Source organism: Cibotium barometz, chromosome 36, assembly GCF_041138505.1.
Source record: "Cibotium barometz isolate CiBa-2024 chromosome 36, ASM4113850v1, whole genome shotgun sequence".
NCBI classification, from domain to species: domain Eukaryota; kingdom Viridiplantae; phylum Streptophyta; class Polypodiopsida; order Cyatheales; family Cibotiaceae; genus Cibotium; species Cibotium barometz.
This window is the reverse complement of record NC_141081.1, coordinates 1,816,352-1,830,701: the sequence shown is the minus strand read 5'-3', so window position 1 is coordinate 1,830,701 and position 14,350 is coordinate 1,816,352. Positions and strand designations below refer to the sequence as shown.

The window sequence follows — 14,350 nt, the reverse complement described above, 5'->3', positions numbered from 1 at the left end:
ATTGTTGTCCATAATTCTGCTTTCCTTGTCGACCACCACCTTGGCCTCAGCCACGACCTCTACCTCTACCTCTACCTGAATTGGAGTAGAAGGCCTATTCTATTATGTTCTTGTTTTTTAAAGAAGATTCCTCACTAAGAGACTTTTCTTCTATGATCACTAAGTCCTGAAAGTTGGGAACATTCTCCCTGACTGCAATATGTCCTTCAACATAGTCCCAAAATCTTTTACCCCATCAGGAAATTAGTCATTCTAAACTTCCAAGAATGGAAGTTGTTCTTGTCCACCTTCTCATTGACAATCTGATTGAGTGTGTCACACATGTTTGCTGCAACAACAAGAAACCTACAAACTGAGATTTTTTTTATACAACCTGTAACACAGCAGTATCTTCTACTGCCAGCAGTACTTCTACACAACTTGTATGTCACCAAATGTGACCAGAGTACATATACATACACCCAAGATCAACAATACATGTGCAAACATTGTCTACACTTTCAAAATGCATTGCTGCACTGTAATAACTAGGTTTCGAGTAGAAACAGTTCTTAACCAAAACTTCTCAAAACTACCAGAAACACCTTACAGTGGCTGAACGGAGGCCAAAATGTGAATTTGGCCCTCAAAGTTTTTAATAAAAAGTAATGCGCACAAAACATGCACCTCCATGCCTACGAGTGACAGCTCCTCAATCAGAGATGTGTAGCTTCCCAGAGCTACCTAGGGGGTGTTGTACCCAGATAAGAAGGGAAAGATATGGTGATGCTCTTACCCATGTACTGCTTCCTTTGTCTTCATAGCTTGAACCAGGCTCTGATACCATGAAAAGATTTGGGGGAGGAGAGAGAGCTTAAGCTCTTGCAAGCGCACACACACACTCACACAGCAATGGATAACGCACACACAAAGATGGAAGGCTAAAATCTTCTTCTTTCTCTTTCTCTCAAAAGAAGGCTACAAAAGGTAAGTGAAAAACCAACATAAGTACTAGAGTACTATATACAAGCAGTCCATAATGTGAACACACTAAATAAGTGAGCTAGCAAGATAAGTATGGCATAACTCGGTGGGTGGACTTTGTAGATGTAGTCCAGCTATAGAATCACTAGTGAAGATCCGTCGTATCGGCTACTAAACGCGCCAGTGATATAAATGTGGAACATCACTCAAGCATGTCGCACGAGTGTCAACTCTGGTTGAGCTTGATATATCAACATGAGCTGGATTAGCTTGGGCTCAAAGCTCACAAAGAACTTCTCTACAACAGTTATGAGACTGAGGATAGTATGCTAGCTTTTTGCAGTAATTGAGGCAGCCTTCATGCCTTCTCATGCACAAGATACGATCCTCGATGTGCAATCTAAGAAGCTAGCGTTGAGATTGAGGAAGGTTCAACTGTTTGTTTTTTTAAAGAGGAAGGTTCTAAAGATTTAAACCTTAGTGGCTTTAAACCCTTTAACAAACCTTTGTGATAAAGGGGTTCATCAAATCTTGGTATAATATCTTTGTGGGGAGAGTAATCTAGAGCATATCTTGTGAAAATCATATTGTACATGCTCTAGAGATATAAAGAGAGCATTACATTTTTTGCATTTCTCAGTGAAAAGAATAAAGGTTCAAGTGTGTATTTCATGTGTTCATCACAATGCCTAAAATTTTACACACTAAAACCAAAGCTCAAATTTCATTAGCCAAAGGTTTAATGAAAAATTTCAAGACCAAAGTAAAGTCAAATTACTTGGGGTGGACAAAGTTCTATACACTCATCTTCATCTTTTTGGTGAAGGGATTCTTGAGTGCAGTTCTTTGTTGTGACAACTAGCTCTATTGTAAAGTCCTAAAGCTATAAAGGACTTCCCTATTTGTGTAATTAGGAGACATTGTGTGTGTGTGTGTGTGTGTGTGTGTGAGAGAGAGAGAGAGAGAGAGAGAGAGATTGCGTACCATGGCAAATATGGTGAAAAAAATGTTTGATAAGTCATACAAGTTTTATAGATCTAAGTACCATACTTGGTGCATCAAGATGAAAATGTGTCTTATAAAAAAAGACATGTAGGGAGTTTAGCTTTCGTAGAGGCAAGATGGACATGTTGTCCAAGTACGAGATGATGGATTGTAAGCCAATCTTAGTGCACAAAATCAACTGTAGATATAGGTGATCTTTTGAAGGACCCTATTGTGTATATGCGCATTGTATCAAGTTTGATTTACATAAATATCACCAAGCTAGATTTGAGTTATGTTGTTGGATTGTTAAATCAGTTTATGTAAGCCCCGAGCAAGCCACACTTGGATGCCAGCTAGGAGAATACTGAAGTACATAAAGTTCACAATAACTTATGGACTTTTGCTTTTTTATGATGCTAGAGTAAAGGTACATGTACATGGGTATACAAATGCAAATTGGGTTGGTAGCGTCTCATACATGAGATCCACTAGCAATTTTATGTTTTCTTTTGGGAGTACTGATGTTACTTGGAGTAGCAAGCAGCAACCAATAGTTGGTTTATCAAGTACAGAGACTGAGAACAAGGCGCTACTATCACAACATGTGAGGTAGCTTGGTTGTAGAAGCTACTTGTTGATATGGGTGAGTCCATGGATAGTGCAATTATCATTTATCGTGATAATGAGCAGCATACAATTGCCTAGCAACCTATTGTATCATGCTAGGATGAAGCACATTAAGGTACACTATCATTTTGTGAGGGAGAAGGTTCTAGCAAGTGATGTGGATTTGGCTTATGTCAACACAAAGGTTGATATCTTCATAGAAGTATTTGGTACAAAGTAGCTCCAAAGGTTCAGGAGCTTTACCAAGAATGCACGGTATGGAGTTAAGCTTGAGGGGGAGTATTGAGATATCAAGCTCAACTAGTGTGCATATAGATAATGGCATGTCAGGATGAAAGCTCTACACTTATTCCACGGACTTATTGGTGAGATTATGAGTGACATGCTGCCAATGGTTTACAGACTGTGAGAGAGCCACTTTGGTTTCCTAGAGTTACGACATAGTCATAATGCCAGCTCATGTAATCAGGGTTCATCTATGGATCGACCTTGTATGTCTTAGTAGTAGAGTACTCTCCCCTATAGTATGTACTCTTTTCTTTATGTTATGGTTGTAGAGAAGAGAAGAGGTATAAAACAAAATTCATAGTTATGGAATGATCATAGTGCCAGCTCATGTAGTCAGATTCACACTATGGATCAACCTTGTATATTTTAGTAGTAAAGTACTTTCCCTTATAGTATGTAATCTTTTCTTTATGTTATAGTTATAGAGAAGAGAAGAGTTATAGAACAAAATTCAACCACTGATCTCTCTTATGTGCTTTTCTTCTCTTGTGTGTGTTTGCTTGTATGTTTTAATATAAGAGTATTTTTCCTTCTAATAGTATGTACTCTTTTCTTTATGTTATGATTGCATGAAGCATCACAACTAGCATTAATAAAGAACTTACTAAAATGGCCAACCCTTATATAGACCCACTTCCTGCACAACACATGAGATGCAAATATTTTAACACCCCCTCTGCAGCTCATAGTGTGCAAATGTCTGATGAAGATGCGACCATGGACACCCCAGTGCTGCAGATACTAGCGGAGGATGCACCTCCCAACCTGTCTCCTCAAAACATAATGCCACCCTGAACAGCAAAGAAATCTGCTTGGCTCTGAATTCCCACACCAGTGTGCAGTTAACTCCCAAGTAGTATAGAATGATTAGCTGACAGACATACCAGCCCATAATCTCCAACAACGGATTGTGAACACACCATGTCCCAAAACCTCGGACAATAAACTTGGAACACATCTAGTCCACAATATGTGCTACACTAAGCAAAGTTCACATTGCCTGCCAGATTTTTTTATTTTTTATTTTTTAACATATACCAATATTAGGAGCTACTCACAACCCACAAGCCTTCTTTGGCTGGATGCACATGGCGAGAAACCGGTCCTTAATGGCTAGAGAAGCACACCGTCCAGGTCCTCCTCAGTCGGGATGGCCCTAGGAGCGTTGGAAGTGCCAGTAGAAGAATCACAGTCACTTTCCTGTTCTTTGTCCTTGCCCTTCTTCGTTGATGAAGACTTTTCCTTGACCTTGGCTTTGTCCTTCTTCTTGGACAAACAATCCTTTGCCAAGTGACTTTTCTTCCCACAAGAATAGCACCGGCTCCGAACTTTCTTTTGCATTGTAGCAAGTGCTTGATCCTAACTATTAAGAGATGCCCTAACCTTAGCCTATGAGACGAACTCTTCTTCCAAGAGAAGGGAGCTGAGGGCATCAAAATCTAGCTTGCTTTGCTTTTTGTGACCTGCCACCGCAAAGCTCGAGAAACCACATCGTAGTCTAGAGGAAGCTTCATGAGGATTAGTGTAGCCAACTGAGTAGAGGACAAGGCAGCACCCATTGCCAGTAATTGGTTATGGATGACCTTGGCCTTTATAAGAAATGACTGCATAAAACTGCCCGCCGGAACAATAGACTATAAAGTTGAACTTGCAAAGAAACTACCCACATCAAGGAATCCCAAGCATAGAGATTTGCCAACTTGGCCCATACTTCATGTGCACTGCCAAGGGTTTGCACGGCCAATGAGACGTCCTTCGTAATGGTCCGCACAAGTGCCGAGTGCGCCTTAGAATCACGATCCTCCTAGTCTTCAAGCTCCGCAAGAAATTCATCCTCCTAAACCTGCGTCCAATGCCTCAAGTTTTGAAGACACTCGGGCTTCTCACTACCCTGGACAATATTCCACAAACCCTTAAGAGCGATGATACCGTGTTGGAGTGCACACGCGAAAGCATGAACATGAGAGAGAGAGAGAGAGAGAGAGAGAGAGATTGCAGACAAGATCACCTTGATATTAGCAAGAGGTTTACAATGGGTCGTACTCACCAGAAGATAGAGTTAGCAATATGCACTGAACAATGGATGATTACAACAAGATGGAAGAGGGGCCTTTCTATAGGGCAGCCATAAAGCACTACGACCTACATGAAGCATCACAACTAGCATTTTGATAAAAGACAACTTAATAAAATGGACCCCAATTCCTGCACAACACATGAGATCCACATATTTTAACACAACACCCACACAATAAGTGCCGATAAGTCAATACCCATAGCGTCCCTATCCAAGGCCGCCCATAGGAAGCCTCAAGTAATATGCCGGCCATGGTCTAGTTCATTCTTTGATGCTAGGCATTACACCTAACTACTCGTCACTAAGATTTGTTTGCATTCCAACAATGAGCTCATCACTGAAATAAGCGAACTCTAGGAAACACGCTGTATTTTTTTGCTGCAATTCCCAAGCAAACACAAATATATAGACTCTTTCTTTTCATTCTTGCTATTTAACGAACCATACCCAGACAGCAAAACAACCTGACCATGGAAAAAACAAGATATACACTACAAACGCAAAAGAAACACATGAGCAACTCACAAGGAAAGAGATATTTCTACCAAGCTATCGTCATTGGCCTGTAAGGCGCCTCTCTGTGTGAGGGGCAATGATGTTTGCCTTTCAAGTTGGGCAACCTTTGGGGTTTCATGACTCTTGGCTGTTATTCTCACTGACCCAATACCTGTCTGTCCATGAGAGAGAGAGAGAGAGAGAGAGAGAGAGAGAGAGAGAGAGAGAGAAAATCATATTAGTGTTCGCAAAACACCAAGGTGACCTATGAGACCAAATACATCACATGAAGACCATGAAGGTCTCTAGCCAAATCTGTGGCCCAATAAGAGAGAAAGAGAGAGAGAGAAAGAGAGAGAGAGAGGTGCATGTGAAGGCACCTGCCCATTATAGTGCAAGATAAAGAACAGCAAGAACTACCACATCTAGCTAGTGCATATCGACACACTACTCCACGACTAACAAATCACAACTGCTCAGAATATGGGCGTGACAAAGTTGTAGACACTTTCCACTTTCTTTACAAAAAGAAAGAGCTCTCAATCCACTCTCACAAGAACTGCCCCTTGGAAATCACCAGCTTAAGGGACCAAAAAAATTCCTCTACATCGATGTCATTTATCAAGTTTAAGGTGGACTGAAAGTGTAGGTTTGCTCCATGGGACTGATAGCCTAAAAACTTCCACTTCTGCCCGGCAACAGCACACACCAGCTGGGTTGTTCAGGCTTGGTCACACAGCTAATAGCCTATGCTTTCACTAGGGCTGGTGCTGGGTTGGTGGCCGACTCTTTGCTCGAAACCAGCCCTCCTTTCACAAACTCGCACTCTTCAATATGCACACCTAGCTGCCTCTGGAATTTCTTGAGAACGAATGCTTCATTTTCCTCACAAATTGACACTACTGTACCTTTTCTACCAAGTCTTCCGGTTCTGCCTGCTCGATGGGCGTAGTGGGTCATGTCTGTGGGAAGTTCAAGGTTCACAACGAGATCACATTCAGGAACATCAATGCCCCTTGCCCCAACTTCACTTGTCACCAACACCCTGATCTTCCCATTTCTGAATGCTGCCAGAGTGTTGGTCCTTTCCAACTTGCCAAGCTCACCATGCAATGCAGCTGCCGTAATGCCCCTAGCTTCAAACTTGAAGACGGTATCCTTCAGGCGGCGAGGGTGATTCATAAAAACAATCACAGACTTTGCACCCACTGCATGAATGCACTTTCGTGCAGTGTCCACTTTGTGTTGCAGCTGACACACTGCAAAGAAATGCTGGAGAGAAGGCGGCATGCTCTCTTTCACTCCCCGAACATCTTCTGGAGCTGGCTGGGATAGATCCCTGGCAGGAGCATTCTCAACATCTATGACAGTTTTCCCCTTCACAAGCAAAGGCTTTTGACCCCATTCTGCAGCTGCACGCAAGACCGCGGCGGGCATAGTAGCAGATACAAGAACAGTCTGGCGTTCCACTCTTTCTAGATCTTTTCGTGTTTCTTTCAAGTTAGGACTAGCTTTTCCGGTTCCACCGGAATCAGGGAGATCATTCTGTGGAGCTGTTGTGGTGTCTTTGACTCTTTCGGAAGCTCTTGAGGCTTCTCTGGAGTTCGGGTTAGCGTTAGGATTACTTGTCGTGCTTTCGCGGGGACCAGGCCTATGCTGTGGTGCGGCAGCAGACTTCCGCCTACCCACATGCTCTAGGATTCTACGCATATCTTCCCGGAACTGAATGGAGAGCAATTCATCCGCTTCATCTAGAATCAAGAAACGGCAGGTGTGGGTATGGAGCTTACCGTCACGGCTGATCTCAGAGATGCGCCCGGGGGTACCCACAACAATGGCCGGCTTGTTTTTCCTGAGAGCTTCCTCTTGTCTGCTGCGGTTGGCCCCGCCCACCAGCTGCTGCACGGTCTTCCTGTGGTCTGTGCCAAGAATCCTTTCGGCCTCGCGGACAATCTGCATCGCAAGCTCTCTAGAAGGGGCGACCACCACGGCTTCAATCCCTTGCTTGGACATCGGTAGCTCTTCCACATCGCTAGCCGAGGGTTTCTTCAAGGGCCCTACCCTGCTGAGGATGGGGAGGAGGTAAGCTAGGGTTTTACCAGACCCTGTGTATGACTGAATGGCGGCATCTTCACCTCCGAGAAGAACAGGAATGGCCACAGTCTGTACATCGGTGGGCACCTCTAGATCCAACTGCCGGAGCCTCGCTTTGACGAGCGAGGAGAGGGCCAGCAATTGGAAGGATTTGGGCTCCGGGGATGGAGGTGGAGCGGGACGCTTGGTCGACCTCCTCTTGATAGGCGCCCTCTTCTGCTGCTTGTTGCGCTCCGCTAGCTTGTTTGCATAAGCTTCCAAGCTCTCCAAAGACAAGCCGAAGGAGGAAGTGGAAGGAGCAGGGCTGGAAGAAGGAGAGCGTGTTTTTCTGTCTACGAGGGAGGAGGAGGCGAGAGTTCGGACCATGAACAACTTGTGGGTCGCTGCAGCTAGCTGGTTAGGGTAGAGGGTAAAGGCGTTCGTGCAGAGGCGGAGCATGGCGCCAGAAGAGGGTGCGGTCTGTAGCAACGCCATTTTGGTCCTGTGTCATTTACATTCTCCTAGTTCTCCTGATACTTTCTTTTGGTGATGACCGGTCATGGACCTTTTGTGTAAATCTGTCTAGCCTTGATTTTAAAGATTCAAAATTTTCAAATTTTAGTTATAAAACCCATTAATCGATTAACTTATGTGTTTTTCAAAATTTTCAAATTTTAGTTATAAAACCCATTAATCGATTAACTTATGTGTTTTTCAATAATAACCGATTGAGCTTGAAGGTTATCTTTTTTTCCACTTGTTAAAAAAAGAAAAGTTTATTTTTAACATGATCCTGTGTTGTGTGCACCTTGAAGACCACCTGACGTCTTTTTTGACGCTAACATGTCTGTAAGTTTTCGCTATTTGTATGTACCCACTATTGTTGTGTGTCATTCTAGCCATCCATGACAACCCAAAACGGCTCATTATTGATCATTTTCCAAGGAACGACGACCTACTCGACTTCGAAGAAGTTCATACTCCAAAACCTTTCATCAACAACATTTTACTTGGGGGCATGCTTCCATAACCTTAGGATACATTTCAGCGGGCTTACTTTGTCTTATTCACACATGTAGAGGTGAGATCACTTTAAAAAATGCCCCCTATAGGTGGCTTGGTCTCAGCCCTAAATGTGTCAATAGGATAAATTGTCACAGATCTTAAATTTCTAGGGAGATAGAATTCAAATAAATTTGCAAGAATTGATTTAAATTCAAACAATTCATTAAACACCACATGATCATGATCAAAATATTCAAAAACAAATAAAAATACTTAGCTCACAAAGATTAGACTCCAAGATTGGGTGCAATCATCCCCCCTCATGTGTGTATGGCCTAATTTCCCCTACACATAAGTATTTACGAGATACTTTATTCCAATTTAGGTCATAGCCTCCAAAAATACAAAAAGAGTGCTTTTCTTGCACGACACTCTCTTATCTTAAAAAATAGAGTGCCTATAAATTGAGGCTTGGGTTTAAAGCATATCACGCTTTACCAAATATTAAAGATCAAGTCTATGCTTGATAAACTATGGCTCTTTCAAAATAAATCAAAATGTGCACAAGCTAGTACATGTATATACAAAGCTTGTTTACAAAAATGGTGTGCCAAGTAATAAATTTATGCGACTTCTCTCCAATCCTCTGAATCCTCTTCACCTATAAAATAGCCAACAATAAATTGGTAAAATAAATATTCCATAAGCATACAAACCATCATCACACACATGTTTATCAGACGTAAGTAACTCGAGAATCACCCCTACATACGAACCAATTGAAACAAACATTGGAGACCCCAAGCATATGTCAATATCCACCAAACGTATCAATATTTATAATGGTATCACCCATGATATTAACATAATTTGGCATGACTCAAAGATAATCCAATAATATTTTTAAGAGGGCTTAAAATATATTCCCATGACACAAATATAGGTCGCTAAAATGTATCATGCGCTGCTTCCAAATGGGAGTTCACACATACTCCATAAAGTTAAAAGCGGACGTCGCTTTTTAGACCACTAGTTGTAGAATGTAAACTTCTTCTTCATGAAATCCATTAAGAAAAACACTCTTTACACCCATTAGAATCCAATTATGATATTTTCCAATGGCAAGAACTGCTCAAATTGTGTTCATTTTAACAACTCGAGCAAAAGTTTCTTCATAATCAATGCCTTCTTTTTTAACATATCCTTTTGGTACTAACCTTACCTTGTGTTTATCAATGCTACCATCTGATTTATACTTGAGCTCGTAAACCCATTTCGCTCCAATTGTTTGCCAACTTTCCTTTGGTAACGTGACAATTCCATTTATTATTCTTCAAATATATTCCTCATCCATGGCCTCTTTCCATTGCTGACTTTGACATGCTTCTACATAAGATGTTGGTTCGAGTTTTTGCATTTGCCACCATCAACGCCAAAGTCACATAACTCTTTGCCTTCCTTTTCATCAAGACATGATTTGAAGATTGTTCACTATCTGTGCCGATCTTTGATCGTCTTCGAGTACCACTTTGAAGGCTTCTTCACCACCTTTGGAGGTGTCAGGATCATTTACCTACTTGTCTTTTACAAAATTATTATAAGTCTCGCAACTAAGGTTGCAAACATAAATAATTGTATTCAAATGAGCACAACGGCGGAAGCAACGTCAGTCCCCCGCACGCGGTGGGGATCCACACTCGGGGCCTCACCCCCGCGGATGTCTAAGAGACTAGCCCGACGGTTCCTTCGAAACCAAGCTCGGAAAAACTCCCCTCGCCCGGAAGGCACGGGCGATTCCACCACGCGAAAATCTTCTAAAGGGGGAATTACTATAACGAGTCAAGGTCTTAACTAGTTAAACTGATCTGACCAAACCTGAAGTCACATGGTCAGATCAAGAAGAGACTTGCACTTGGTCCATGGAATCACGGCTTTTTTCCTCCTTTAACGAGGCACGCTGATCCCCTCCCATAGAACAGGGTCTTCTCAGGACTTAATCTAACTAACGTAACTAATCGCATCTTAATTGTTTCACAGGAATCCTCCGATCCAGCCTTACCCTAACCCCAAACGGCCCATGGGTAACCACCCGACCACTGTATTGGTGGGATTCTTTTATAAAGATTTGGTTATGTTTTTTCCGGGTACCAAGGAAAAGAGTTTCCACGCTCCCTAGCCAGCGATTCATGCAAAAATTAAGATAGACATGCCACGTACACACCCAATATGAAATTTCCATTTATAACATATTCAACTGGCTTTTAAAACAATCCTATAAATGGAAATCATAATATTACTGATCATCATCCTCCAAAATTTTGAGTCCATTGTATTACAAAATGTGTCCTCTGGATCTCCGTTGAAGACGAGCTGGCTAACTAACGAGATCCAGTATCAAAATTTGATTCACAAAAATCTTTCCTTTTAGTTCATCTGAATCTTCCTCGACGCACGCATGGGTGTCCTAGCAACCGCCACCACGAGCCCGTGCATCACCTCGTCCTCAAAACCCTCTAGGATCCTCCTTAGGTGTCCTAGCACTTCACTCAGAGACCGCTTTGTCGGTCCTCGCCCATTGTATCGGAAGTGCACCATATTAATCGTACCAAGGCTGGTCAAGACCTCGGCAGGCTTTGCCGCGAGCGACGTCTCTCGATAACTACCCGCCAGCTGTTGTTGCAAAACAAACCTCCTCTTAGTAAAAGACATGCTAAATGCTTCTTCCAGTATTCTAGCGTAAAACAGTCCTTTGAATGAAAACAGAGGTTCTATGCAAGTAAAATTTTCAGTTTGAGATTGCTTCCACAAAACTCCTTTTTTCTTAATGCCCAGTTTCATAATGAGAATCCTTGATCAATCATCAGGGTAATCTACCCATCATTTATCTAACTATCAGATTAGATTCTTGGTGATTTCGGTCAAAGCAAAACTAATTTAGTTCAACGGTAGTCTATTCTTTATATTTAGGAACTGGAATTGGTCACAAAGTTTTTGCTTAATTCAAATTGAGAGATAGACAAGTAGGTTTACTGTCCGTCCCTCTCGTAATCTAATCATTCGGTTTAGTTCTAACAATGATTTTTTCAGATAAACATCTATTTTTGGATAAATACCAATTTAGTGATTTAACCACGTAAAATATCTAAAGATATTCTTTCTACTATTTAATTTCTCAACCTTAATTCCCTAGGTAGAATTAAGGTGAAAATTCATCTTTTTACACCAAAAATTAATTCAAATCTTTCTTTACTCAAAAACCATAAAGATTTTTCTTTTAAATGAATACCAATATCCATTTTTTGAATAAGCTTGAAATCCCTCTTTTTCTCATCTAATGAGTGCAATGCAAATATCATGGGAATTCTTCTTTTATCATTTATCTAAAATTTCTCTTTAAATTAAGTAAAAATATTCAATATTCCAAATGTACCAAGAATCCCTCTTTTTTCATTTAAATGATTGAATTCCAAACATGATGGAAATTCCTCTTTTATCATTTAAATTTTTTCTATCCTTAAAAATAAATTTAAAACTTAAATTTCTCTTAAAATTAATTAATTCCATTATACTAAGAATTTCATTTTTCTCATTTAAATGATTGAATTCCAAATATGGTGGGAATTTATCTTTCATCATTTAAAGTTATTCATGCGTAAATTTAACTAAAATTTCTCTTAAAATTAAAAAAAATATCCATTAATCTAAATATAGCAAGAATTTCACTTTTTCCATTTAAATGATTGAATTCCAATTATGATGGGAATTCCTCTTTTATCATTTAAATTTATTCATGCATAAAATAATTTATCTAAAATTCTTCTTTAATTTTAAATAAAATATCCATTATTTTAGTATTCCAAATTTTCTCTTTCTCCATTGGAATACATGGATCTCCATTATCATGGGAATTTCTTTTTTATCATAAAAATAAAATTACTAAAAATTTCTCTTTTTCTCTAATTAACTATTTATGCATAAACATTAAAATCAATTTTCCATGGATATGATGAAAATTATTCATTTAACATAGGATGACTAATCCTAGAATACGGTAGAAAGTCCTCTTTTCACATTATGCATAAAAATGATTTATGTGTTAATTTTTAAAAATTTTACCATAGCTCCGCTGTTGCTATTATTGATAATTTTTAATAATTTTGAAAAGCATAAGGTTTAGTAATACAATATGATATAATAACTATCATTTGGACCAATATCCAATTTATGGACTTAATCCCTAAGTTTATCATAATTTAAGTAACATAAAAGCATTAAAAAGCCACTTCTTTGGCCTCTAGCTTGATTAGCATAGAGTTTGCTTTTAGAATTAAGAATTGCTCCATGAGAAGTATTATTTGAATAGAGAATTGATCATAGGAATGACCATACATAAAAAACATCTTAAATTAAGCATAAATGTAAACTTTATGTGATTAATCATTAAAATTCATTAAAGAGTTTCATTTGCATTGAAAAACCATTCAATTGAATACTTCTCAAGCTTGAGAGGGGTTGAGAAGTGAAAAACATTTAGAAGATTAAGAAAAAACCATAAAGTCACACCTTACCTCTTGTTTTGCTTGATTCTCTATTCTTAGGAGAGGCCCCCAATCAATCAATTGGTTAGTATGTTGAGGAAATCTCCAAGGAAGGTTGAAGAGAGAGAGAAGCTCCAATCTCTCCAAAATGTAGAGTATTTTTAAGGGATAATAGAAAATATACTTATTTTAAGGTAATAATGGCATGGTCTAGTTCTTCACAAATGAGAATACAAAAGAGTGAGGGTCTATTTATAGGTGAGAGAGGCCACTAACTGAGTCCAACTAAGTTTTAGAATTTTCCAGCTTCAGCTTGGCTGAAGCTGGAAAAGGTTTGGACCAGTTTGGCTCCCTTTTTCATTTGGTTTGATCCAGGAGAGAGGAATATCTTAATATTTTTGAGTTTAAAACTCATTCACATGTGTGAAATAGGCGTCTCCTTGAAGGCTCCCCCTTTCCTTACCAAGGTGTCAAAATTGTATGATTACTCCAAAATATCTCATTATTTTAGTAATATTTCATAATTTTTAACTAATAAATCTTATACTCAGTCAACTCTTCATCTTATGTGGGCATTTACTCATTTTTGGGTATTTTCTTTTATTCATTGGATTTATCTCATCCCAACACTTGGATTAATCTTATTGGTCCATAGGAATCTTAATTGGTCCATAGGAATCTTAATTGGATTAATCTTATTGGTCCATAGGAATCTTAATTGGATCATAATCCAAAAATTTTAAAAAATCTTGATCCTTAGGCTAAGGTCTTTTAAATCATTTTTAATTGATTTCTAATGCACCTTGAAAAATTTATTTTGATTTTTTGTTTCAGGGAAACATATTTTTGATATTTGTAAAATTTATATATCCAAAAATATCTCAATATTGAATTACCACTCTAGAAATTTTTATCTCACTAGGCAAAAACAAGGAAAAATAATATTTTCTTGTATTTCAAAAACAGGGAATGATTATAGGGGATTGAAGATAAGCTTATTCATTATTCAGGCTGAGGAGGATTCTTACATCCTCTCCCACTTGAAAAACTCGAGATGTCTTTATCATCTCGCAAAGTGGGAGTATTGTTTCGCCAACTCTTCTTCTTTCTCCCAGGTGGCGTCTTCTAGAGGGAAGAACTTCCACTTCTGTTCCTGAGAATCTTCTCCCGAATGTCAAGGATTTCCTCAAGTTGGAGTACCATCTGGCCTTGAGTCGGAGAAATCAATTGTTCATCATCAAGCACGTGACTCGGGCAGGCTAGGTACATACTTCTTAAGCAAACTGACATGGAATAC

The 14,350-nt window shown here is 39.5% G+C and overlaps 1 protein-coding gene across 1 annotated transcript; it reads right to left on the bottom strand.

Annotated features, from left to right (window-relative positions):
* Window positions 1–5,921: 5,921 nt before the first annotated feature.
* Window positions 5,922–8,064, bottom strand: EMB1586 (P-loop containing nucleoside triphosphate hydrolases superfamily protein). The gene has a single exon (XM_086775650.1). The coding sequence runs from the start codon at window positions 8,003–8,005 to the stop codon at window positions 6,185–6,187; it is 1,821 nt and encodes a 606-aa protein (XP_086631776.1). The 5' UTR covers window positions 8,006–8,064; the 3' UTR covers window positions 5,922–6,184.
* Window positions 8,065–14,350: the final 6,286 nt, after the last annotated feature.